Raw genomic sequence first — 23,124 nt, forward strand, 5'->3', positions numbered from 1 at the left:
CTGACAGGACCTGTAAAAGCGTGTGGAAAAAAAAGCTTTATTTTCCCTGTGTGTTTGAAGGGTTAGATACAATTGGTAATATGGAGCATGTGACTACTAATGAAAATATTAATATAAATTTGCTAGAGCATTTTATTATGAACCACTACTTTAAAATCTAAATCTTTATTCTCACAAGTGAGTAGAAGCACTGGATAAAGGCATTCCTGAGGAAGTTTTTGCATTTACTCTCCAGCCATGACTCACCCCTTACTCAGAGAAGCAAAGCCCAAGTGACCCAGCTGTGATGAGCCCAGAGCCACCACTAAGGAAGTTTCCTTAGCAACAGGAAAACATCCAAAACCTCTTCTATCTCCTGCTTGCTGTTCCTTGAAGTTGTTCTAAATAAATGGATGCTAAACCCCATACCTGAATTTCAGAGGTAGAACCAGTGTATCACAAAGCAAATCCTTTTCCTTGCAAGCAAGTTAGCTTTAGCTACCACCCTCCTGAATTCAGGCTTAATATGAAAAATAATGTGATTTTTTTTTAATCTACTCTCTCCAAACACTCATAAACATGGGCTCATAAACAAACAGCAGAAACAGTTGCTGCACCCTCAGCTGACACTGATTATCATTAGGGATCTGTTGAAGTTAATGAAACCATGGCAATTCAGAGCAATCAGCCCAGCAAGATGGGTGATTGTGGGTTCCAGGTGCCTATGATCCAGGCTGATGAAGAGCAGAGGGATAGTTCACCCAGGACAGAGAGAGTCTTAGGGGTTTGTTCTGTGGTGCTTCTTTGTGAGCTGTTTTGAAGAAATTTTGTGGTTTTTTAAGAGATGTTGGACCAAAGAATGGGGAGCTGCAAGCAAGTGGAAAGCTGTTCTTTGTGTTCCAAGGTACCGTGTACAGTAGTCTGATGTATTTCTTTTTTATATATACATGTTTTTTTAAAACATCTTTGCTCCCTGTATTGCACCCTTCTGGGGTGAAATGTGTAAATTATATTGCATCAAGATGTCACTTTTTTGTGTTCACTGTAATCTACACTTAATTCAGTAAGGTTCAATGTATGTGCTTCCCTCCCTGTTGCAGGCATGCAGTCATGGAAAAAGGGCGCAGAAATGAGTGTATTGATTTATGCCTATCACTGTCTGACAGGAGCAGGTAGGGGTCTGGGAACTTCAGTTTGGCTGATGGACTGCACTAAACCTGCCCTGGTTCTGGTGCTATTCCACGTGAGATATCTTTGATGCAGCTAAGTCACTTTTGAAGTATTGTGGAAGGTGAAGCAGAGCCATCTTTGTAGGCAATAACAGCAGAATGAGATTATTTAGGCTAAAATGAGTCAATATTTGGAAAATTCCACTGTTAATAATCAGACCTTGCCTGAGGGAAGCTGATTGATGCTGCCTGTACCAGATGGTTTGCAGCATGAGACTCAGCCTGAGTGCTCTCATGGACACCCCTGATGGGGAAACAGCTTGGGGGAAAACACGAGGGTGCAGCCAGAAGATTCATGTGGGCACCAAGTCGCCTCACTGGGAAAAGCACAGTCAGGGGTTTCAGCTAAAGGTGGAGGAAGAAAAAAGCACTTTTGGGAAAGATAAAATTACACAAATTTGAACTCTGGCAGGGCATTTGAGCTCTTGCCTGTGGTAGCCCTCAGTGGTGGCCCTGTCCCCAGCTGGTGCCAAGCATGAGGGTGCCTGGCCTGCTTTTCCAGGGCTGTGAGCTCCTGCTGGCATCAGAAACACGAGGCCTTGGCTGTGTTATGCTGACATTTGTCCTATAAAATTGGCAGCAATAATGAATGATAGCCCATATTTCTGTAATATCTTTTTCCTCAGGACACCTAACAACATGCCATCGATAATGCTTTTTAAGGGCTGGATTTTGGCCAGGTCCTTGAAGAAGCAATAGCTTGGCTCTGGTCCCACAGAAGGGATCTCCAGTCTGTAATGCTTCTGATCAGGGACAAGGGACTTGCTTTCCCTTCTCCCAGCTGACTACCTCCCCTAAATAAACAACCCTTCCTCACAGCACATGCAGGGCTGACGGGAGGGTATTTGATGGTTGTATCTGCCTGACCTGAGCACCTGGTCGTTCTTGGCCTGATGCTGAAGCTCTGAAGGCACTGCCTCTTGCTGAACAAGTGCAAGGGCTCAAATGGGCGATTTTGGGTGGGAGCAGCTGTATCTGTAGTGCCAGACAGCAGATCTAATGACATACCACTGAGCTGTTCTGGGTTAGGCTATAGCAATGACTCATTAAACATAATTCTGAGGGAGCCAATTTTGGGAGTGTTGGAGTGATCACAAACAACTGAGGCATAAACGAGTCTTCTTTCCATCCTTGGTCCATAGCACAGCTCAGGACTTCTCTGGTTATTTGTGGACAGAATTTATTGATGATTATTGTATTCCTTGGCATGAACTGAGATTTCAGCCTCCAAGTTCATGGCCATTAACCATGCTGAGAACGAGTGAGCCATTTGTCTCACATGATGGCTTTGCCTGTGGAAGCTGCAGATGCTTTGACTGACTTATGAGTGTGGTTGGATGCTTGTGTCAGGTGCAAACAACAAAAAACCCAAAAATGGCCAGTCTGGAATAGGTGTTTGTGTGTGTGATGGTCCCTCCTGCAGAGCCTGGGCTGGGAGCAGTGCAGTGGCTTCCTGGTGCCCTGATGAAATGTACTGCTTCTGCATCGAGTGTGGTTGTAAAGAGAAAAAGGAGATAGATGAAACTCATATGATGCTTTGCAGTGAATCCTGGTAGAGCCTTTCTGCTCAAAACTTTTTGTCTTGCTTTTCCTGACCATTGTGACATCAGAAATTTGCTGGTCTTTTTGATTCTACAGCATGAAAGGAAACACTTATTTGCACCCAGGAGCAAGGATGGGAGCCTTCAAGCACCTCATGTGTGTGCAAAGGAGCCTGATGCATCCGGGGCTGTGACTGCTCAAAGGACCACTTCAGATCCTCGAGTGTGGGCCTGAGTGGAGTTTGAACAAGCTGTGTGCTTATGCAATTAAAGCCAAGCTGTGCTGCTTCTTGAGCACTCAGAGCACTCGATAGGGGCACACAGGCACTGCTGTGTGGGCATCTCTTTAAACCCCAAATGGAAGGAAATTGGCCCCTGTGCAGCAGGAAGGAGGCTGTGGGTTTCTGTCTCCTGCTGTGTCACCACAAGCTCAGATTCTGAGCAGTGACTGCACTTTTCAGCAGCACCTGTGCTCTGGTTTTGCTCGTGGTGTTGCTTATTTTTTATGGATCAGGAGTCTGCAATCAATTTCAAAAATACCAGCAGTACAGTTTGAGCCCATGGGATCAGGAGTGGATGTGTACTTTCTAGAAAACACTGAAGAAAAATATACTTTAAAAAGAGCATTAGTTCCATAATTGCTGCAGAGGATAGACAGACCAAGGCACTGTTTTTTTATTGAGTGAAATAGAAAATGAGGAATCAAAACTTCTATATCCTGTTCCATGTTTTTCAGTAACTTCTATTTGGAGGCAAACAAGCGCCTTCCTTCCCTGCTTCTGCCTCCTATAGGAAAGGCAGAGCTGCAAATGGGAACAGAGCTGTCTTGTGGCTTTAAGACTTTGTGATAATAGAAACCCTTGGTAAATGGTCCTATGGAGATATAAAATGATTAATCTACAGGCATCTGAGAACACTTAGGACTTAGCTTTTGGTCTTGTATCTGTTATTTCACTTGTGGGGCTGTTAATAATCTCATAATGCACATCAGGCCATATCTTAATGATTAAAAAATTATTAAGAGGTCTGTTTTATCTGTAACTGGTGAGAAACAATTATTTTAAGTAGCTCAATGCCTGTACCAGTAAGATGTGGTATTAAATGGTTTTAATAATTTGGCTGGAGGGTTTTCCAAGGTGCTAGAAGCACACCATCCCTCAGGTAAGAATGTTGTGCCAGCTCTGGAGCTGGTGTGGGGACAATGCAGGGGGGCAGGAGGATGGAGGGCAGAGGGATGGGAAGAGGGTGAGAATAAGGCAATTTGTAGTGTCAGATGGAGTGCCTTGGCTTGAGGACAGCTGGGGAGGTAGAATAAGGCCTGGGTGGGAAATCTAATAAGGATGATAATAAGACCTGAGGGACAGAGAAGGATGGATGTGTGCCCAGTGGGAAGTGAGAGGGCTGGAGATGAGGGGAGGGGGAAAAGCTCTTTTCCTTCCACACTGAGACTTGGGCTGACAGAACATCCCAGGAACAACCTTTGCCTGCTGATGCTGACCTGCTGGTCCCTGGAGGGAAGCCTGCAGTGCAGAGAGCTGTCAGGGGATCTGGCAGGGCTGAGAGCTTCCCAACAGGCTCCCCTGCCTCAGAAGCACCCAGTGCTCCTCACAGCTTCACTCAGAGATAATTAACTATGTCATTAGCAGGGGTCAGACTTCAGTTTTAAGCAGAATAAACCCAACTATGAGCATGTGGGTGGGACATGGATGGGCTTAAAACATTTCTGAGGTTTTTCACTTGTGCTTTCCTCATATGGGATGCATTTCACCTCCCCACCAACCTTTACACATCAACAAGAGTTAAGGATTAAAGCAGAATAAAAAATGGACAATTTTTCAAGTTTGTTGTATTTTTAGCATGGAGGGCTACTCTTCAGCTCAAACCCAGTACAGAAGCTAATTGCTGAGAAACAGGGGGATCTTTGAAAGCTCCAATTAAAGACAATTCCATATTCTCCATTGCTATTAGGAAGAAAATAACTACTGCTGGACACATACCAGTTAGCAAGACCAGCTTACCAATGGAGGAAAACTCTTTTAGAAATGGACAAGGCTCTGCTGAGCAAATTGTAATTAAACTGACTGGTATTACATAAAAATCTGGCTTTTTTTCCCCCCTGCACACCCTAACAGGGCATCTGGGAGATGATGGTTGGGCAGTAAGGGACAAGTATGAGCCTGTGCTGTGCTAAGTGAAGCCAGCTTGATCTGGATGCAGCCCAGCAAGGAATATCAATGTGCCTGATGCCCTCACGTCTGTGGGGCTGCATCAGAAGTGCAGATCTTCAGTTCTGGACTGGGGAAGTTTTACATAAATGACATTTAAATAATTTTCTGCCTAATTTCTGGTGAAACACTTAATGGAGTTATACTGCCTCATTCTTTTTGTTAACAACCAAATATTCTACCTGACAGTGTTTGCCTGGGCACACAGAAGTGAGTCCCTGCTCACATGGGAGCCAGAGGCAGCTTTGCCACCGAGTTCAACAGGCACTACAGCTGTTCTGTAAAATTGCATTTCTACAGTTGCACTGCAGTACTTCTGCTCTAGACCTCTGGTTAAATGCATGTTAAAGTCTATGATCAGCCTGCCTGGCAGTGAGTTAATGGTCCATGATGTAGCTATTGCTGTGGTGCCTCTTCTCCATTAAGAGAGAGGCAGTGCTGCTCTAAGTGGCTTACATGTCTGGAATAATGGTGCTTGTGGCTTGCACCTGCCTAGGGAGGATGCTTGTTGCATTTCAACTAGATGACAAGAGCCAAAAGGATTGCTCAGCACAAGAGGTGCTGCAGTGCTCCAAAGGGACGCTCCCGTGGGAGTGGGAACTTCTGGCATGTTCCCCCAGGCATTATTTCAGGAAGCTCATGCAGACCCCTTTGCTGCCTCTACCTGACCTTCACCTGCAGGGCGCTGCAAGCATCAGTACTTCTGTGTTTGCAGCTTCTGAACAAGCATGGAAAAGCCAGGAGACTTTGCTGTCCCTGCCCTCTGTTGGCACAACATCCTGCATCTGGCTCAGAGTACGCTGACCTCCCAAATGATCCTCAAGTTTAAAGGGGAGAGATGTTGGTCCCTTCTGGGTACATGCAATGCTCCAGTCTGCTGTGTTGCCTCTGGCGTTTTGGATAGTAGCCTGAAACCTTCAGTGCTTGGTGTTGGGATCTCCCAGCAGTCTGCACCTGGCATGCAAAGCAGCACAGAGAAGGGGTGACTTCTCCAGCTCCTCTAAAAACAAAAGCCAAAAGGGAATTAAGAAACAATTACCGGCTTTGAAGGTGGGAGGGGTGCTGAGGCCTTTTGCTTTCCTTTCCCATGGCTGTGCTCCTTGTCTCTCTTGGGCCCCATGCTGTAAATACTGTGCTCCCATCTGAAGAGTGCTGGCTGCAGGCTCCCTCCAGAGCCCCTTGGTGCAATCTGGGTCATTCAGAGAAGGTTGTCAGGAGTGATCCTGCACCTCCCTGCTGTGCCAGCACAGAACTTTGTCTTCCAGGGCATGGGAGGTGCTGGGCTGATCCTGAGTCCTGCTCTTAAACCTGGCTGACTCAACCCACCCAAGCCTTGGGGCTCCTGGGGTGATGGCTGGGGTCAGGCAATGCTGGGACACCATGGTGGGCACACGGGGGAAGTATCTTGTGGCATCTATCTACCCACTTTTTTTGGCTGGTGCAGGACAGTAAAACCCACCTGCCCTGCCAAGGGGCTGCTGGAGAATAAGATTTCTAGTGGGGCAATTAAGGCCTCCTAGGGAAAGATGGGATTCCCTCCAGTGAGACTGAGAAGATTATGGCAGGGAGCTAATCTGTATGGCTGTTTCATAAGTTCCCCCAGTGCCTGGACTCCGTGCTCAGCAACAGACTCTCTATGTGCTGAGAATAGCTGATTGCCCAGAAACACCATGTAAGAATGTGTGGAGGGCTGGAGCAAGCTCTGCCAGTCTCTTTGTATTTTAGTGTTATCTAACAAAATCTCTCCTCATTCCCACACCAGGTTAGGAGGAGGGACCAAATGTGCTGTCACTGCTTGGTGGAAACCACCCTTCACCTGGCAGATCACATTCCCCATGAACCCCCACCTCTTTCTTTTACCTTATTCACCACAAACAGGCAGATGTTTGTGGTGACAAACCTTACTCCAAAGCCACTGTTCAGACTACTGTCAATCCCCTACTCATTTACTGTAGTCAAAATCCACAAACAAAGGCAGAATGCAGGTATTGCTCCAGCCCAGGGATCACACCACAAGGGGCTTTGCTACTGCTGGTCCCTGTGCTCAGACCAACTGCACTGTGCAGCATCCAAGGCTTTCCAGAATATGTTATTACAAAGTACAGGTGAAGATTCAAGTTCCCATCTGGACACTTGTTCTGTTCAGCTTCAAGCTTTTTATCCAAATTATTTAAATGCTCATTGCCTTAGTTTTTTCTGTTCATAAATCCATAACCTGCCCGTTTTCTATTCTTGGATTTAAATCACTGTGTATGATACGGTTCCTGTTCCAGCAGCTTCTGCTGCTTGTACACATTTGAACAAACAAACTCTGAATGCATTCTGAGGAATATGAATAATCCCAATCAGCCCAGGGCTGGAGTAATGGCACTGCTGTGGTGTAGCAGGATGCTTGGAAGCTGGGGAGAGTGTGGAACTTTGTGCTCTGTCAGCGGGGGAAGTTGGCAGCTTCCTCAGGATTTTTCTGTTTAAATGCAAACACATAAATGACTTCAAGTCCACCTCAAAACAAAGACCACAAATATGAAGTCAAATAAGACCCAAATTCCCAGCAAATGCATTAAAACTGGCAGCCAGTTTTAATTTGTTACTCCTCCACCTTTAGTTTTCCTGACACAGCTGGGGAGCGCTGGCAGTGAATGCTGTGTGAGCTCCTGTGTGTGAAGTTGGAGGGGAATGGACAGTGAGTTCCCCCCTGGCTCTGAGCCACAGCCTGGAATTTCCTGACAATTTTCCTTTGTGTTTCTGAGAGCTGCTTGCTGTCAGGGAGTGGTTCTTGTGTCCCTTCCCTACCCCATATGCTGTTTTCAGTCTCTATTGCAGCATTCTGGAGTATTTTGCTTTCCAAATGAGGTCCACAGGGTACACTAATAAGTTGAAACATCACAATATGCATCAGTTAGGCATTACTGTAAGCCTCTAGTTCCAGCCTGCAAATGCTACCAACAGCGAATTCATTCCTCAGATGAGCAAGTGTAATATATATCTCAAAGCAGCACTTGAAACTGGTTAACTAATAAAATGTCCTTCACTCGACTCCTCAGTTAAAGCCTGGCTGGTGCCAGCCTCTTGTCAGATGTAAGTGCTCTAGGAAATCCTTTTCCAGTGTGTACCTAGCAGTAGAACCTGAATGCACTCTAATACATGCTTTGCTCTCCACCCTCCAGTACTTCCCTAAGTTCCCCCACCATCCCCATCCCAAATGTCCCATCCAGCAGCTTCCCCCCATATGGATCAGGTTTACCTGAGCAGCAGAGGAGCAGCGGTGCCTAAAATGGAGATTTCAATGGGATGTGACAGGGAGATTTTCCCTCTCATCTATGAACTTCTGTAGTTGCCACCTTTGGGAAAACAGCCTATCTACCAGCAGAAGGCTTCCAAATATCTTGTCTCTCAATGTGTCCAAGTATTTCTTGCTGCTTTCACAGTTCCCAGGAAGTTTTAATTACTTTTGGTTTTTAAATAGAGGCAAAGCACCAGAATTCAGCAACTACACAGAAACAAGCTGTCAGAAGGAAGTGGGTGTGAAGACCCTCTGAATAAAGTCAACCCAAAAAAAGATGAGCTTTCTCTCTCCAAACTTTATTTCACGAAGCTCCTTGTTCTCCCCACATTTATAAAAGCTCTTCTTGAAATCCGCTCTGCCTGCACGTCCTTGGCTGCCGTGACTTCCCTGGGGCATGATGGCAATTTCCATGAGGGCAGGATGCTCCGTGTGGAGTAGGTGCCTTCTCTGTCATTTAGCAAAGCTCATCCCTCTCACCTGCTCCTTGGAAGAAAGCTGCAGGAGGCAGGCAGAAGAAGGAGATCAGGGTTGGGGCAGTCCCAGTATTGTGCTGATCCCGTGGCCAGCACACAGACAGGCAGCACCTCGCTGGCCGAGCACCCTCTGCTTCCCGAAATGTCAGGGCTGGGCAGCAGCAGGCGTGCGGCTCTTTCTCCAGTGCTCACCCATCCCTGCGTGCCCTTGCCTGTGCTGGTGTGAAATCAGGGGCTTCCCAGCCTTTCCCTCAGTCACCTCCATCGGACCACTTTGTCCTTGGGTGGTATTTGCTTTTCTGAGTCAGGAACGTGCTGGAGAGACGCTCCCGTTCGTCTCCTGCTGCTCACTCATTTCCCATGCTGCGCTCTTGTTGTTTGCTTCTACAGCAAAAAAGAAAAGCGGCTTTTGCCAGTGAAGTCCACAGTTAGTTGCGATAGGATCTTTTTTCCCCTGTTTAAAATGTGAGGTCTCGCAAATTAAGAAGCTACAGCCTGTCTAGGTCTTATACCAGTCAGTCTCTGATTCATCAGAGAATCTCCTTGGTAACTAGCAGTTCCTCTCTGATGATTTGCTACTAAAAAGCTCTCCCAATTTAAAGATAAAACACAGAAAGCAGAAAGAGGAGCTACACTATGTAGATACCTTATACAGAGACATATGCCTTGTGTGCACACAGCTATACTGGATATTTTCTGATGTGTGTGGGAAGCAGCCTCTCTGTGAGACAGCTTGGTATTACCCTATGGATGGCAAATGTGCCCCAATTGCCTCATCTCTGCTAGAAATCCTTTCTGCTGCTCCAGGGTCAGTAACCCCATCTGCGGGGTAAATAATCCCCCAGGAGAAGATGAGGTTGGCATTTAACGAGGGGCTCAGCAGTTCATGCCTTAATAAGCCAGATTTCTGGCCTTGCGTGGGACTGATTGCCAAGTACAAAGATTCAGAGGTGGGGTGACTTTCTGCAGGAGGCGTGCCTGGTGTGTTTGATGCTGCCTGGTTGCCCTCTGGATCTGGTAATGAGCCCCTGCTGCCTGACCCCCTCCTCACACACAGCAAAGTGCTGTCTTTTGCTCTGCTGCTTGCTCAAGCTGCAGGGAAGGTGCTCACTGAAGATTATTTTTTTTTCCTAGTAATCAGGACTGCTGGAAAAGTTGGTCCAAGGTGAGGCTAAGAACACTCTGTGTTTGAAATAGTGAGTAATTGTGCTCAGAAAGTCAGTGTAAGTGAGGGATGCTGGAGGCCAGGAAGCCCTGTGGTGAGAATTGCCTGGGGTTCCTCAGGGATGAGGGAGTGGTTTTGGACTGGAGGTGACTGTTCATGCTGGGCGCGTCTGGGGCACCTACAGCCAGAAAGCCCCAACTCCCTGTGCATGCTGTGTCTGTCCCAGCAGGACTGCCCTGCTCCCTCTGGGGCTCTCTGTGACACTGAGCCCACCGCAGCAGTGAAGGGGACATCAATTCCAAAGGAGTGGAACTGAGCTGCTTCCAATTCCTTTTACCAGACAAATCAGGAATTAATATCACTCCTAGATTTCTCTTGCAGAACCCTTCCAGCAGCCCCTGGCAGAAGTGAACAGAGAGAGGAAGAAGAGCAAGGCAGGTTCACAGGGCAGTCACTGGACAACTCACATCCTTCTCTGCGTTTCCTCACTTGCCTTATGTTCCACAGCACTAATTTCTCAAATTGTTACAACAAACAGCAACAAAGCACCAGATTCGTGAGTTGTTTTTCCATCCCTGCAAGAGGGTTTTGAGCTCACTGTGAAAGCTTGCCCAGCCCTGGGAAGCACCAGCAGCTGGAGTGCAGCTCCTCCAGGCAGGTAAGGAAACCATACTCCATGGATGTCAGCAATTTGGGACAAAGTCTGTGCTCCCATAAGGTGGTGTGACACCTCTAATATCTGAGCAGGAGATTTCCAGCATCATATGCTCTGCCTGGGAAGGCCTGATCCTGCCCTGCTTAGATTCAGACCTGTGGGTCTTTATATTTAGCAGGAAAAAGCTTGAGTGTAAATGTGCTGCCCATACCAGCAAAGCCAAAAGTGCTCAGACCTACAATTACCAAGGAATATGGGTGAAAATAAACTGGTTCTGGTAAATGAGGGCTGATATATTCAATCCTATTTTTGATGCAATTGAACATGTCAGGAACATGACCTCATTCTGGTTAAGGGATGAGTTTTTAGATAATCAAAGTTCTGATAAGCAGGGCCTGTCTTCCACCTCAGTCAGGAAGAAAAGGGGAGATTGATGCTCATCCTTCCCCTTCCTGCTCTCCTGCTGCCACTGTGGGTGCTGAGGCTTGGCCCTGGCAGGTGAGACCCTGCTGTGAGGGGTCAGCTGCTGCTGTTTCAGGCTTGAAGGGACATCACAAGGGGAAGCCTCTCCTCCACCTCTCTCCTGCCTTTAAGTTTCCTTCCTGAAGCTCGAAAGCTTTTGCTGCTCTCAGATCTGTGAGCCTGTGCCTCTTGGTGGAAGGGAAGCAGACAGAGCCCCTGAAGGGAGGGATGTCTGCAGGCATGTTCTGGCTGGCTTCATCTCCAGGATCCCTTCATGGAGGGAAGGATGGAGAGAGGTCAGCTCCGGCAGCACTGTCACTCAGTGCCATTCTGCCACCAGAAGCCAGCAGGCTGGGAAAAGCAGGATCACTTTTGTTTTGGCCAGGGGTAGCAGGAGCTCATCTCCCCTGGGGGAGCATCAGAGCAGAGCCTGGGTGCCATGCCCTTCCACTCAACTCTTCTGGAGCAGGAGATGCTCCCTCAAAGCCTGTCCTGACCTACGGAGGCAGTGAGCAGACCTGAAGGTGGACAGTTTACCTTTGCTGAAACTCCAGAGCAGCCAGATCTCAGTTTTTATGTCATGCATTTGAGTTGCAGTGTTGTGACTTGGACCATGTCGTGGGGAGAAGTGAAAAAGCATCAAAACCTGCTTGTTCCTCACCCCCCACCTGCTGCCTGCATCCTTCCATTGGCTCCCCTGCAGATGCCTGCAGACAGCGTCTCCTCAGCTGGGCTATTGCCCATCCTGCGTGGGTTTGCTTACCAATTCATATTTATAGATATAAAAGCAGAGCTTATGTGCAGTGTTTTACTCTTCCTATCTCCTTTGCAATGTGTCTCTATTTTGGGAAGCGGAACAAAGGTGTCTGCAGCTATTTATAGCAGGGGAAGGTGCACAATGCCTTCAGCCTGGGTGGGCACGGGGCTGCCTGGCTGAGGGTGATGCAAGGTCCCTGCCATCAGAGATGATGGTGTTTTCTTCCTGCTTTTCTGTGTCTCTTCCCTTTTATTTCAATTGTTGGTCTAATGCTGAATAAGATATAAACTTAAAGGACTGTTAATGGCAGTTTAAAAAAAAAAAAAGAAAATGTGCAAAGCCTTGGCAAGTATTTTTTATGAATTTAATCTCTTGAGATGAAAGCTTCATTACTGTGAAACAATGAACCTGCTACACTTTTAGTAGTACAAATGGGTTTCATTTGTATTAGGAAGATACAAGCTTATTATTTTTAGTTTCTTCTTGTAGTACCAGGAATGTTTAATGTGATAATCAATGTAATTGAGGAACTGAAAGTACAGAAAATCACAGCACTCTCAGAAGTGATGATGACTGCAACTGCAGCATGGCCAAAAGGTCTGGGACATGGGTACAGGAGTGGTTAAAACAGACTCCTGTCCCAAATGTGGATGATCCCTTGTCATGCTGGGATCTGTGGGAGGGCAGTGCAGCCCTTGTAGCCTCCCCAGTTCTGGTGGGGTGTACCCAGTCCTGAGCACCTAGCAGGAAGCTCAGAGCTGTGGGTTGCACTTGGGTTGGCTCTTCTGGAAGGACACAGGGAGAAGGAGTTTTTTGCTTTTGTCCCCAAACCCAAGGACTTGAGAGCAGAAGTTTCCCCTCCTGGGGTCTGGGGCGTCAGGACATTTGGGAGCAAGCCTGACTGCAGAATTTGGCACCTATGTTTGAGCAGGTCTTGCAAACTGAGTGTTTGCAAAGCTGGACAGTGTCACAATTTGGCCAGTTTGGCTTGCTATTCTTTCTTTTTTTCTCCCCAGAAAAGCAAAAGGCACACATCTGACACCAAAAACCTACTGTCAAATTCCAAGCTCCTCTTCCTAAGTACAGGGTTGCTAAAGCTTTTCAATTAAATGCTTCAGAGCCCTTAACACAGGGAAAATGCAGTATTTCCTCTCCAGGCCACTGCTTGTAAACTGTGATACTATTTTGTGAAACTTTCACTCCAGAAACTCAGCAGCAGGCACCCAACACACAACTGCAGCCTGAATTCTACGAAAAGCATAAGCAGCAAACTTAAGGGAGGACCTACCAGCAATAGATTGGTCACCTATAGCCCAGCACCATGGAGATCCTACTCCAGCTTTGGGGAGCTCCTTGTTGCCATGTGCCAAATCCAGCCTTTCCTGCACCTTCAGGCAATTTCCCCCCTCATTTCATTCCCTCCCTGATGCAGCTGAGGTTTTTTGTGATTTACTGTGTGTGTTAGTCCACAGAAGAGGGGGAGAGGAGGAAGGCAGCTCCTCGTGTCTGCCCTGTCACCTGTCCCTGGGGCAAGGAGGCTGTGTGGGGAGCTGGGCATCAGCCTGGGTGGTGATGGGTGAGGAGAAATGCATAGAACATAGGGCAGATTAAATATATTTTAGATGCAGCTTCTGAAGCTGCTAAACTCAGAGCATGTCTGAAAGAAACAACAGCTTGCAAAGGTGCAGCCAGGTTTGTTTTTAGCCCTCTCCATTTTAATTTGTTTCACTTTGAGCAGGGAAATTTTCTACATTAGAAAAGTTGCCTTGTTCTAGTGGTCTCTAATAAATCACGGCTGTAGACACCTAAAAGTGTTTGGTGCCCTCTGGAAATGCTGCTGGAGCTCTTTTCCCATGCCAGGACAGGCTCCCAGCTGGCAGCATTGGAGCTGGTGCCCAGCCTTGCCGAGTAGTGCAAGGCTTCTTCCCTCTGCCAGTCTTGAACAGAAAACCACAGGGAAAAAAGGCTGGTCCACTAAATGAATTCACTTCAGCTCTTGTCATGGGTTAGATTTAAGCCTATTGCAATCAGAATGTATTTTGAGGGAAATGACTGAAGGCAGAGCTCAAAGTGCAGCCGTGGTGATGCATGGGCTGTAGTGTTCATGCTCATAATGCATTTGTTTACATTATAAAGCAATTATCAGAGTTTAAGATTCCAATAGCATTTAGAAAGGCATATGTGCCTGGGGGTTTTCCATTTGCAGAGATGTTTCTTTTATTGTACCTACTTGCCTAGTAACTTTACTTTTTTAAACACATCAAAGTGTTTTAGAAATCTATTTGTGATCTTTGTTGAAAAACAAGGCAATCCTGCCAGGTCCACACAGAATACTTCATCTGTTGCAAGTGGCTCCTAAGGCCCAGTTTAGGTGTTGTGAGGTTTAATGAGGTAAAACCCCCTGTACAGCATTTCCTGCTCCCTTTGGTAAATTTTGGCAGCACATCCTTCAGCTGGGGCAGCACACTTCAGTGCTCTCTCTATCGCTGCAATGCCATCAGCTTTTCCCTATCTGTCCAACTCCTCCAGGAGCAGCAGTCACTCTTGCAGGAAATTTTCATCTGGAATAGTGCATTATTCTTGTGGCCTGCTCCTGGTGCTCTGCAGACAGGCTGTGGGGGTGGGAAGGGCAAACCTTCTCCATCAGCTGCTGAAGAAGAGGTTTGTGGCTGATAATTCGAGGTGGTGACGTGTAGCAGGGCTCTGGGCAGCTGCAGTCCAGCCCAGGACAGCCAGAACTGAACTGGGACCTACTGGAAGAGGAAATTCAGACAACCCTCATCACTTAGCAAGGGAGTCTCTGCAGGGAGGAAGATGTTCATAACCTGACAATTCTACACCTCCCAGCAGTGCTGCAGTTCCCTCTCACATTATCAACAGACTAATTGTTTATCACTGTTCATCATGTGCAAAAGGCATGTGAAATTGCGTGAGTAATTTCCATAGTAACCATAATGATCACCTTTCATGTGGGGCTGGGAATGTCAGGATGTTGTATACTTGAGAGTACCACATGTACCTGGGCCCTTGCATAAAGCACATCCTCTTCTGGCAGCCAGCCTTTTGTTTTTGGGCTTCCACTGCTTGGCTTATAAGCATTTGTAAAGCCTTGATTACTCATCAATACCCTTGCACTAGACACATGCTTCTGTGATGTCTTTAGGGTTATGTGGAATTCTATTTGCAATCCCTTTCATAAAAAAAAAAAAAATAACACAAACCACTTGCTGCTAAATCTGGCTGTCAGCAAGCAAATGCCAGGAACCAAAATGTCTATTATTATTGCTGTTATTTGCACCATTCCAAAATCCATTAATTTGCTTGTTGCAGTGTTAGGTAATGAACGCTTCTGCAGCAAGGTCACACCTCCATTTTACATCAAATAACTATCTTTACTCATGTTTGATATATGAAGCATATTTCTTGCTTAGGGCATAATGTTTTATTAACATTATTTTCCTTTGTTCTTTCTTACAGATTGTCTATTATAACTCTAAAGATTGCCTGCATGACATCTCTTTTTAAATTCAATGCATAATTATATAAAACAGAAATTCATTTGATGCTACATTAATAAATCTCTCATAATTTTCTTTGAACAGGGGGACGTGCTGCTATTATTTACCAGAAAACTTGGATTTAGTAAAGCTTCATGGAATTTTGCAGTCTCTGACACATGTATTAGATATGGGCAGAACAATGATGGAAATAATGTGAAGGCAAACGTTCAGTTCAAGACAAAAAGACTGACGGAAATAGTAAAAATAGAAGATCTGAAAGCAAGAAGTACCGAAAGAAGTATCTGACATGGGAACTTGCAGGAAAGGTTCACTACAGCTGCAGCTGTGCCTGGCTGAATGTCAGCCTGGGTTAATTTGCAAGGTGACAGATGTCTTGGGAAGGGGCAAATGCTGAAGAACAGAGCTGGTGTCCCTGGGCCAGGTCTGCTCGTGGAGCTGAGCTACTCTCAGGTGTCCTGGGAGCATCAGTGATTTACCGCAGGTGGCTTTGGTGCTTGTCTTTAAGGATGATTGTGCAATCCTACACCTTCGCAAAAAAAATGTCATCCCCCCCTCCTGGCAGCACAAAGTTTTGACCGACTGACCCTATTCTGCTTGATCTGCTTCTCTTCAGCTGGTCTTGGCTCACCTCTGACTCTTTGAGCCCGATTCTCCCTGGATTGTCTGTAACCACGCATTGCTGGGTTTCTCAGTGCTGTCATCTACTGTGTCCAGGTGTTTCTGGCTACCCCAGCTCCTCCTCCAGCAGGGCTGCTCCTAAATACCTCCCAGGTGACCTTGAGCTGTAATTTCACTGTCCCCTTGCTATGGCTGAAGGAGCCTTGAGGATGTTCACAACCATTATGGAATTCACTGTGCAAGGACAGAGTACAAAAGAGGTCCTCACACCATAAACTTTGAATTTGCAGGAGGTGAGAGCTGCTGTTACTGTTCTGTAGATAGAAAACCTGCTGGTTGGCAGATATTAAGTGTTTGGCTCAAGGTCACAGTGAGTATCTTTGAAGTCACTTGATAAACACTTTGTTCTCGGCAAAGGATATGCCTTGGGCTGTGATCTTATCCTGTAACAAAAACCGAGATACGTTCCTCCTCGTTTATTCTAGTCTGGGGGTATAAGTTGCTCACAGTTAATAATAAGTGGAAGACCATTAATTGTGCCTTCTGATATATGTTTTTAATTTCTTTATTCATAATGAGCTCATTGCTGCAGCAGCAGGAGTGAAATATGTGATACTACTGGAATTTCTTTGCAATTCAGCATTAATTAATGTCCACTTCTCGCACGACGTTAATAATAATGTGCCTAATGTTTTAGAGGCTGTTGTGAAAAATTCTTCTCTAGCTGGCAGAGCTGAAATTTGCATTTTAGCCTTTTGTTTAAAATTGTCTCTGAAGGGCTTTGAAGTATTAGAGTGAAGTTGGATGTAGCACCCATGTCCAACCCAGCACCATGTAATTGGAATCCAGGTCTATCTGCTGCCCTTGTCTCTTCACGTTTACCAGCTGGTGCAGGGAAGGACACCTCATTTCCACAGAGGCCATGATGAACTTTTTGTTAGGAGAGCAGGTCTGTCAGCTCTTATTCCTGCTGTTCCAGCAGAGTTTTGGTTAAATGCTCTGTGGCACTCGCTGCCTCTGGCATCATTTGTGTCCCCTTGTGTGGGATGGCCTCCTGGGTCTTTGCGGTGATTTTCCTCACCTCTCTGTCGCAATAACAACATGCTGCAGGTTTTTCTGGTCTTTTTTCCCTCTGGAGGGTTAGACATGCCATAGCAAGACTGGCCATCCAAGGATAAAATTATACCACTAAAATTAAGTTGCTGTTTGCCTATACTGTGAGATTTGTATTAATACCATCACAAGGTTAAACCCCTCTCTTCACAGGTTAAGAGGATGGATTTAGTGGCCTGAAATGTTGATTTTCAGTATACCTTGCTGCTGTTTCATGCATGTTCATCTCCTCAGCCCTGTCCAAGGGAAAGGAGGGGCTGAGTGTTGACCTGTGGCTTTTGGTAGAGACTGGGAAACAGACTGATGGTTCATGGCTTACAAACATAGGGTATCCCTCTGCATTTAATGCTATTCCTAGCTCATCAGCAGGACTAGGTAGACTGTAGGCCCTCAGCACCACAGTGAATGTCTCTGCTGTGAGGATTAATAGAATAACTTGCTGTCAGAAGTGGAAGGCTGCATTTCCTATTCCTGACCCTTTAAAGTGTGATGTGACCTTTTGAGTACACAGAGAGCTGAGAAATTCATAAATGCACACAGATTTAAACAAGAGATGCTGCTCCCTTTTCTGAGAGCTCTGTCAGGCTGTCTGGGAGTGGGATGATTCTACGTGGCAAACTTGGGAGTTTTTGTGTGACCTTGCTGCTAAAAGCTTCATCTTGTGGCACCAGGGGATAACACTGAAATTGTGCATGGACTCTAAATTTTTGCTGGTTTTTAGCTGCTGAATGAGCAGATATGGAAACTGCTGCTTCACTCTGCATGCTTGGAATGGCATTCCCAAAAGCTCTTGCCATAGGGCAGGCTGGGGATGGAACAGCATCGTGGTGTGGTGTGTTAGAGGTGTGTCACCTTGTCCCTGTGGCCATCTCTGACACCTTGCCTTGTGCACCATGTGTGTCTGAGCTTGAGAAGCAGCTTTGCTGACTGGGACAGATGCAGCTGGGAAGTCCTGCACCCCAGCAAGAGTCTTTGCTGCTCCTTTTCCAGCCCTGCTTGGCTGCAGGTTGGAGCTCACCCAGTGCTTGTGTAAAGCAGCAATCACAAAACCACATCTTGGACAGGCTGTGGAGTAGGAATGGGGAGACACTCTGAGGTCTCCATGCACAGGGGATGTACCAGGATTGTGTTTGGCTGCTTTGATCCACGAGGGCAGCGGGGGAAAACTGCTCCTTTTGTGCCTCTGCACTGTCACCTTGGAAAGAAAATGGGAGGTGACAATTCTTGCAGTTCCCCATCCTTGCTCAGCAAGCCTTGGCAGGGAAATGGCACTCATTGTCACAGCCAAGCCATCTGACCCAACAGCTTTGGTGGGAAAGCTCAGAGGGAGGGATGTTGGTTCCTGCTTCGCTGAGTTGCCATTAGGAAAGTTCCTTGCTTTTGGTTTTGTGTCTAATTTGGAATACGTGTAGATTTTGGTCAAGAAAAATGAAGAGTGAAGAGCACTAATTACTGCACCCTGAGGATAATGGCCTCAGTGTCCCCATGTTACATCTGACTTTGGGATCAAGTGCGTGGCTAAATACAAATTCAGGCAGTAGCACAGGCTCTTCAGTAATTTACCATTTCACTTACAAATGTGCTTTGCAGAAAAATAACTACTTTAAACCTTTTTCTTTGCTACACCCACTGACAAATATAGCTCTGAATTAGTATAATGCTGTCTTTCCAAAGCTCCCATTCACATCTGTCTGTGCTGAATTCATACGCAGAAGTTTTTAAGAAGAAATGAATTGCTAAAATTCCTAATGAATGTGGTTATCAGAGAGGCTGTTCTAATAAGGATAATATACATCAGCAAAGCTGGCAGGTTTTTATTGGGGCAGTCCTTCACTGAGTCCAGAGTAGATGCTGTGTGATAAATCTTGTTAGTGCTGTCACTCTTGGTCCTAATGGTGTGAATTGCTGTTTAGCTTGCAAAACAGCAGAGCCATTCAGTGGCTTGTGGTTTTTGGCATCATGCTCAAGTGTTCTCCAGCCTTTCCGGTTTTTTGCCAGTCTCTCTGACTAATTCACCAACTCTTTTATAATGCAAGTGTTCCTCCTGAAACACATCTTTTAACCTCTGATATTCAGACTTTTCTGATGGATGCTGCTCGCTCTCACGGCAGGGTGGGGCCCACTGCAGATACCTGGCTCCGTGACCAGAGATCCAGGTAACACTTTGCTCTTAGAACACCTGAGTGGTTTGTTTTATATCTTTCACTTTCAAAACCTTTTGAGCTGGATTCCTCTCTGGCTTTCACAGACAGTTATAGCTCTGGACTGAAGTGGAGGCCAAGAGATAAACCAAATTCTGTGGGGCTTTTGTGCAGAGTACAACTGGCTCATTCATTACAGAGGATGCTGCTGCTTTTTGAGCCTCCAACCAGTTGGGTATTGAGCATCACAGTCTCATGGAGACACCCGCAGCCTGCGGCTGAGTCCACAGCTTCAGAGTTTGCTTGCTGTCATGATGACAATGACCTTTTTTTCCCTGGCTGGGTTGAAGCTGTCACTGTGTAATGCACACCCTGCAAACAGGGACAAGCAGGAATTTGGAAACAGCCTGTACCTGGGACTAGTGCTTGTGCTCCTTCCTTGCCATGTGCTGTGCAGGACCAGTGGGTCTCAGTCCCACTGCGCCAGCTGCACTCTGGCCAGTGGTGAGAGGGTTTTTATATTTCTTCTTTTAAAGTATCTATTGCTGATATTATGTGTCAACAAACTCAAGTGTTTGCAGCAGAGACAGTATCTTACTGTTTCGCATCAGTGAAGATCTCAGCAAAAACAACAGCAGCAAAAAAGAATAAATGCTAGAGAGTTTAGTGAGAGCTGCACCAGCTTTGTCTAATACTAACCTTGCAAGAAGTCCTTGGATAATGTGAACTGGCTGTTATTGCTAGCAGTGAAAATAAAGTTGCAGTAGTTTATATCAGCTGAGCACCTGATCATTATATCTCATGTTGTAAAAGCTACGATGGAAGCACAGGTTAAAATGGCTATTCATCTTTGATCCCTTAGCAATCTGAGAGTCTGTAATAATCTCTAAGATTATGGTAATGGAGAGCTCAAATTTTATGTACAGCCTGCTAAACTGTGTTTACAAATGTTCCAGTTCAAAGAGGGAAGTGCTGCACGTGCAGTGTGGAGTGGATCTCCCATCCTCCCTGCCTCTGCTGGGCTTTTAAATGTGCATATGTGGTGCCCTGAAAGTCTGACTTGGCAGTACTTGGGTGCTCCGAGCTGAAGGCTGGCACTGCTGGCCCCAGCACCTGGTATTTCCAGGGGAAAAAGTGTAGCTGAGAAGGGGATTCCATGTATTTATGGAATTACCCATTTCTGGGAGCAGGCGTGGAGCCAGGCTGCATTTGAGAGATGATGTAAAACCAAGTTAGAGGAATATACTGTCATGCAGGACTGGAGTCAGTGGCTTTGCTGTTGCTCATGTTTCCAGGTGACTTTAATTACACTCCTATGCAGGGGAGGGTGTAAAACATGATGGCACAAATAAACAAAACCATCCAGCTAACAGGAGGCACAGTTGCAAGTTCTTAGTTTCTAATCCAACATATGCTCCTGCCACTGTTTCTAGGTTCCCTGTGCATTAATACATGTCTTACAGAAAAGCAATTAATGAGAAGGTTTTCAAATGCCAAAGCATAAAGTTACTGAGACCAGGAACCAGCTCATTTTTGGCTGTCTTGGGGCAAGCCTGGGATTGCTCACCAGGCTTCAGTGAAGTGATAGTGGGCTTGCCCTGGGGAAAAAACTGTTTGTCTGGCCATCAAGAGAAAACATAATTCAGACTGAAAAGCAGAACAGAGTGAATTTTGTAGCTTGTTTGTCAAAATATTGTTCTTTGAAAATCTGCTCTGGTCTTGTGTAGGGAGATAGCAAAAGAATGGATTTGGTAAAGGTTGGGGTGCTTCAGTGATGAATGGAAAATTTTCTTCCCTCTCAGCTTGCAGTAGTAATTCTATGTATCTGTTCATAGGTTTCTCAGAAAACTATTTTCATCCTTCCAGCAATATTTGATACCCTGTGTATCCTGCAGACTGCAGAAAATGTTTGCCCTTCTCCCAACAATGCACACACACAAAGGACAATTTTGAAGTGTTTGTGCCTTTTGATTGACAATAAAAACCTTTTGCTATGAATTCTGGCAAAAAGTTCATGGTCCTCAGAACGTTTTACAGTTAATTCTCATTTCATTTGCATGACTAAACAGTGGTTCTGCATCACTTCTTTACAAAAGATTTGCAGAGCTTTGAAAGTGTTTCATTGCTGGAGAAAAATCCAGCAGTAAATCCATCTTCCATGTATGGCTAAATTGCTTTAAGCTAAAAACCGCAATAGGAGTAATGCTTTTTTCATAGAATCATAGAATGGTTTGGGTTGGAAGGAACCTTAAAGGTCACCTTTTTCCAACACTTGCCATGGGCTGGGACACTTTCCACTAGCCCAGGTTGCTCCAAACCCTGTCCAACCTGGCTTTGGACACTTCCAGGGATGGGGCAGGTGCAGCTGCTCTGGGCAACCTGTGGCAGGGCCTCACCACCCTCAGGGTCAATAATTTCTTCGCAATATCCATTCTAAACCTATTCTCTTTCATTTTAACACCGTTCCCGCTGTTCCATGTCCCCATTCCCTTGTCAGAAGTCCCAGTGCAGCTCCCTTGTTGGCCCCCTTGAGGCACTGGGAGGGGCTCTAAAGTGTTCCCAGAGCCTTCTCCTCTCCAGGCTGAACAGCCCCAACTCTCCCAACCTGTCTCCATGGCAGAGGTGCTCCAGCCCTCTGAGCACCTCTGTGGCCTCCTCTGGACTCCCTCCAACAGGTCCTTACCCTTATGTTGGGAACCTCAGGGCACTGCAGGTGGGGTCTCATGAGAGCAGAGTAGAGGGAGAGAATCATTGCCAGGTCCTCTGGAGCTTCTTGTCAATCAACGCTCCCAAGCCCTTCTCCTCAGGGCTGCAGATGCCTTTTATCCCTTCAAATGCAGCCTTAGGTAAGAGGAGACAGGGAGAATTCAAGCCCCAGAAGAATCTGGGTGTGGATGGTGGAAACAATGAAAGATGTCTTAGTGTAAGAAACAATCTAAGTTCCTGTCAGCACGATGATGTGAAACACTGGTGATTCACTGCTGGAACTTCCTGCCACATCAAATGGATTGCCATGAATTATTTAGCAAGCCTAATTGAATGTAATTTTGCTACTGGAGATAAGTAGCCACTAAGCTTAGTCTGAAAAATCAATTTGCATACGTCACAGAACTGATCTCCCTTAGAACTGGCTTGGGATCATCCACAGTGCTGCTTCCCTCATGCTGCAGTTTTGTGCCCTTCTTTTGGTGTTGGTTTGGCCTGGGATGTCCAACAGCTCTCTGGGATTTTGCATGCAGAAGGATGCAAATCTCCCTGAATTTTCAGAGTGACACACATCTCAAACATTTCCTTGTCCCTCCTGGAGGATTTATAATGTTTTGGGGCAGTATGGCAGATGCACCCAGTTGACTGTGTGGTGCAGAAGGGCTGGGGTTTGCCCAGAGCAGCTGGCAGGACTCACGTGGATATGCCATGGAACCTCTGAGCAAGTGAAAGCAAGCCAGGAGGTAACACAGCTGGAAAGTGTCTCTGCAGTGGGAGCTAGGAAACACTGTAAAGGGGTTGTGCATGCTAAGAAACCTAGATTTGGTCTATCGAGGTCAACATCATCTACTGGGGATTAGGTAGGATCAAGTAATTAATGAAAAGGATAATTCATACCAGTTTTCTAATCCCTGCAGATAGTGTATATGACACACTTCTGCTGCTGACCCTTCTAGATATATTTTCATTTTAAAGATGTGCAGAGAGGGAAAGAATGGGCAACAAGCTGCAGAAGCTGTCACTAACTCTTTCCAAGTGGAATTTTTTCAGTGGAATTTTTTGGTTCAGTGTTGCTCAGACTTTTCACAACGATGTCCTAAGTCGGAGTTACGTTTTTGGTTGCAGAATTTTTTGGTTCACAATTTCCAAAACTGCTTATTTCTCTGTTTCAAAGATCCCATGATAATGTTTCAATAATTTCAATTAAATTTTTAGTCTTTGTTTTTAAACAATTTTCTAGTTTTAAAATGCCC

The 23,124-nt window shown here is 46.0% G+C and overlaps 1 protein-coding gene and 1 long non-coding RNA gene across 6 annotated transcripts in view; one reads left to right on the top strand and one right to left on the bottom strand.

Moving 5' to 3' along the window:
* Nucleotides 1-23,124, bottom strand: part of KCNMB2 (potassium calcium-activated channel subfamily M regulatory beta subunit 2) — a 140,152-nt gene that overhangs the window by 41,825 nt on the left and 75,203 nt on the right. The window contains exon 1 of one of the 4 annotated variants that reach the window (XM_088061212.1): nucleotides 8,219-9,231. The exons of the other annotated variants lie outside the window; for them this stretch is intronic. Coding sequence (XP_087917338.1) covers nucleotides 8,219-8,292 — 74 coding nt within the window. The 5' untranslated portion in view covers nucleotides 8,293-9,231. Of the gene's footprint in view, nucleotides 1-8,218; nucleotides 9,232-23,124 lie in introns of those variants that run through there. 4 annotated transcript variants of the gene reach the window in all.
* On the top strand, nucleotides 740-21,163 carry LOC148183622 (uncharacterized). Of its 2 annotated transcripts, XR_015773479.1 has the most exons (3): nucleotides 740-883; nucleotides 1,080-1,151; nucleotides 2,847-3,705. It is a non-coding gene; the product is annotated as an uncharacterized LOC148183622 (long non-coding RNA). The 2 variants fall into 2 exon arrangements; XR_015773478.1 differs by lacking the exons at nucleotides 1,080-1,151; nucleotides 2,847-3,705 and adding an exon at nucleotides 15,375-21,163.

Source organism: Pseudopodoces humilis, chromosome 11 (assembly GCF_049639895.1).
Source record: "Pseudopodoces humilis isolate 2021_Gansu_Grassland_sample_001 chromosome 11, ASM4963989v1, whole genome shotgun sequence".
Lineage (NCBI taxonomy): Eukaryota > Metazoa > Chordata > Aves > Passeriformes > Paridae > Pseudopodoces > Pseudopodoces humilis.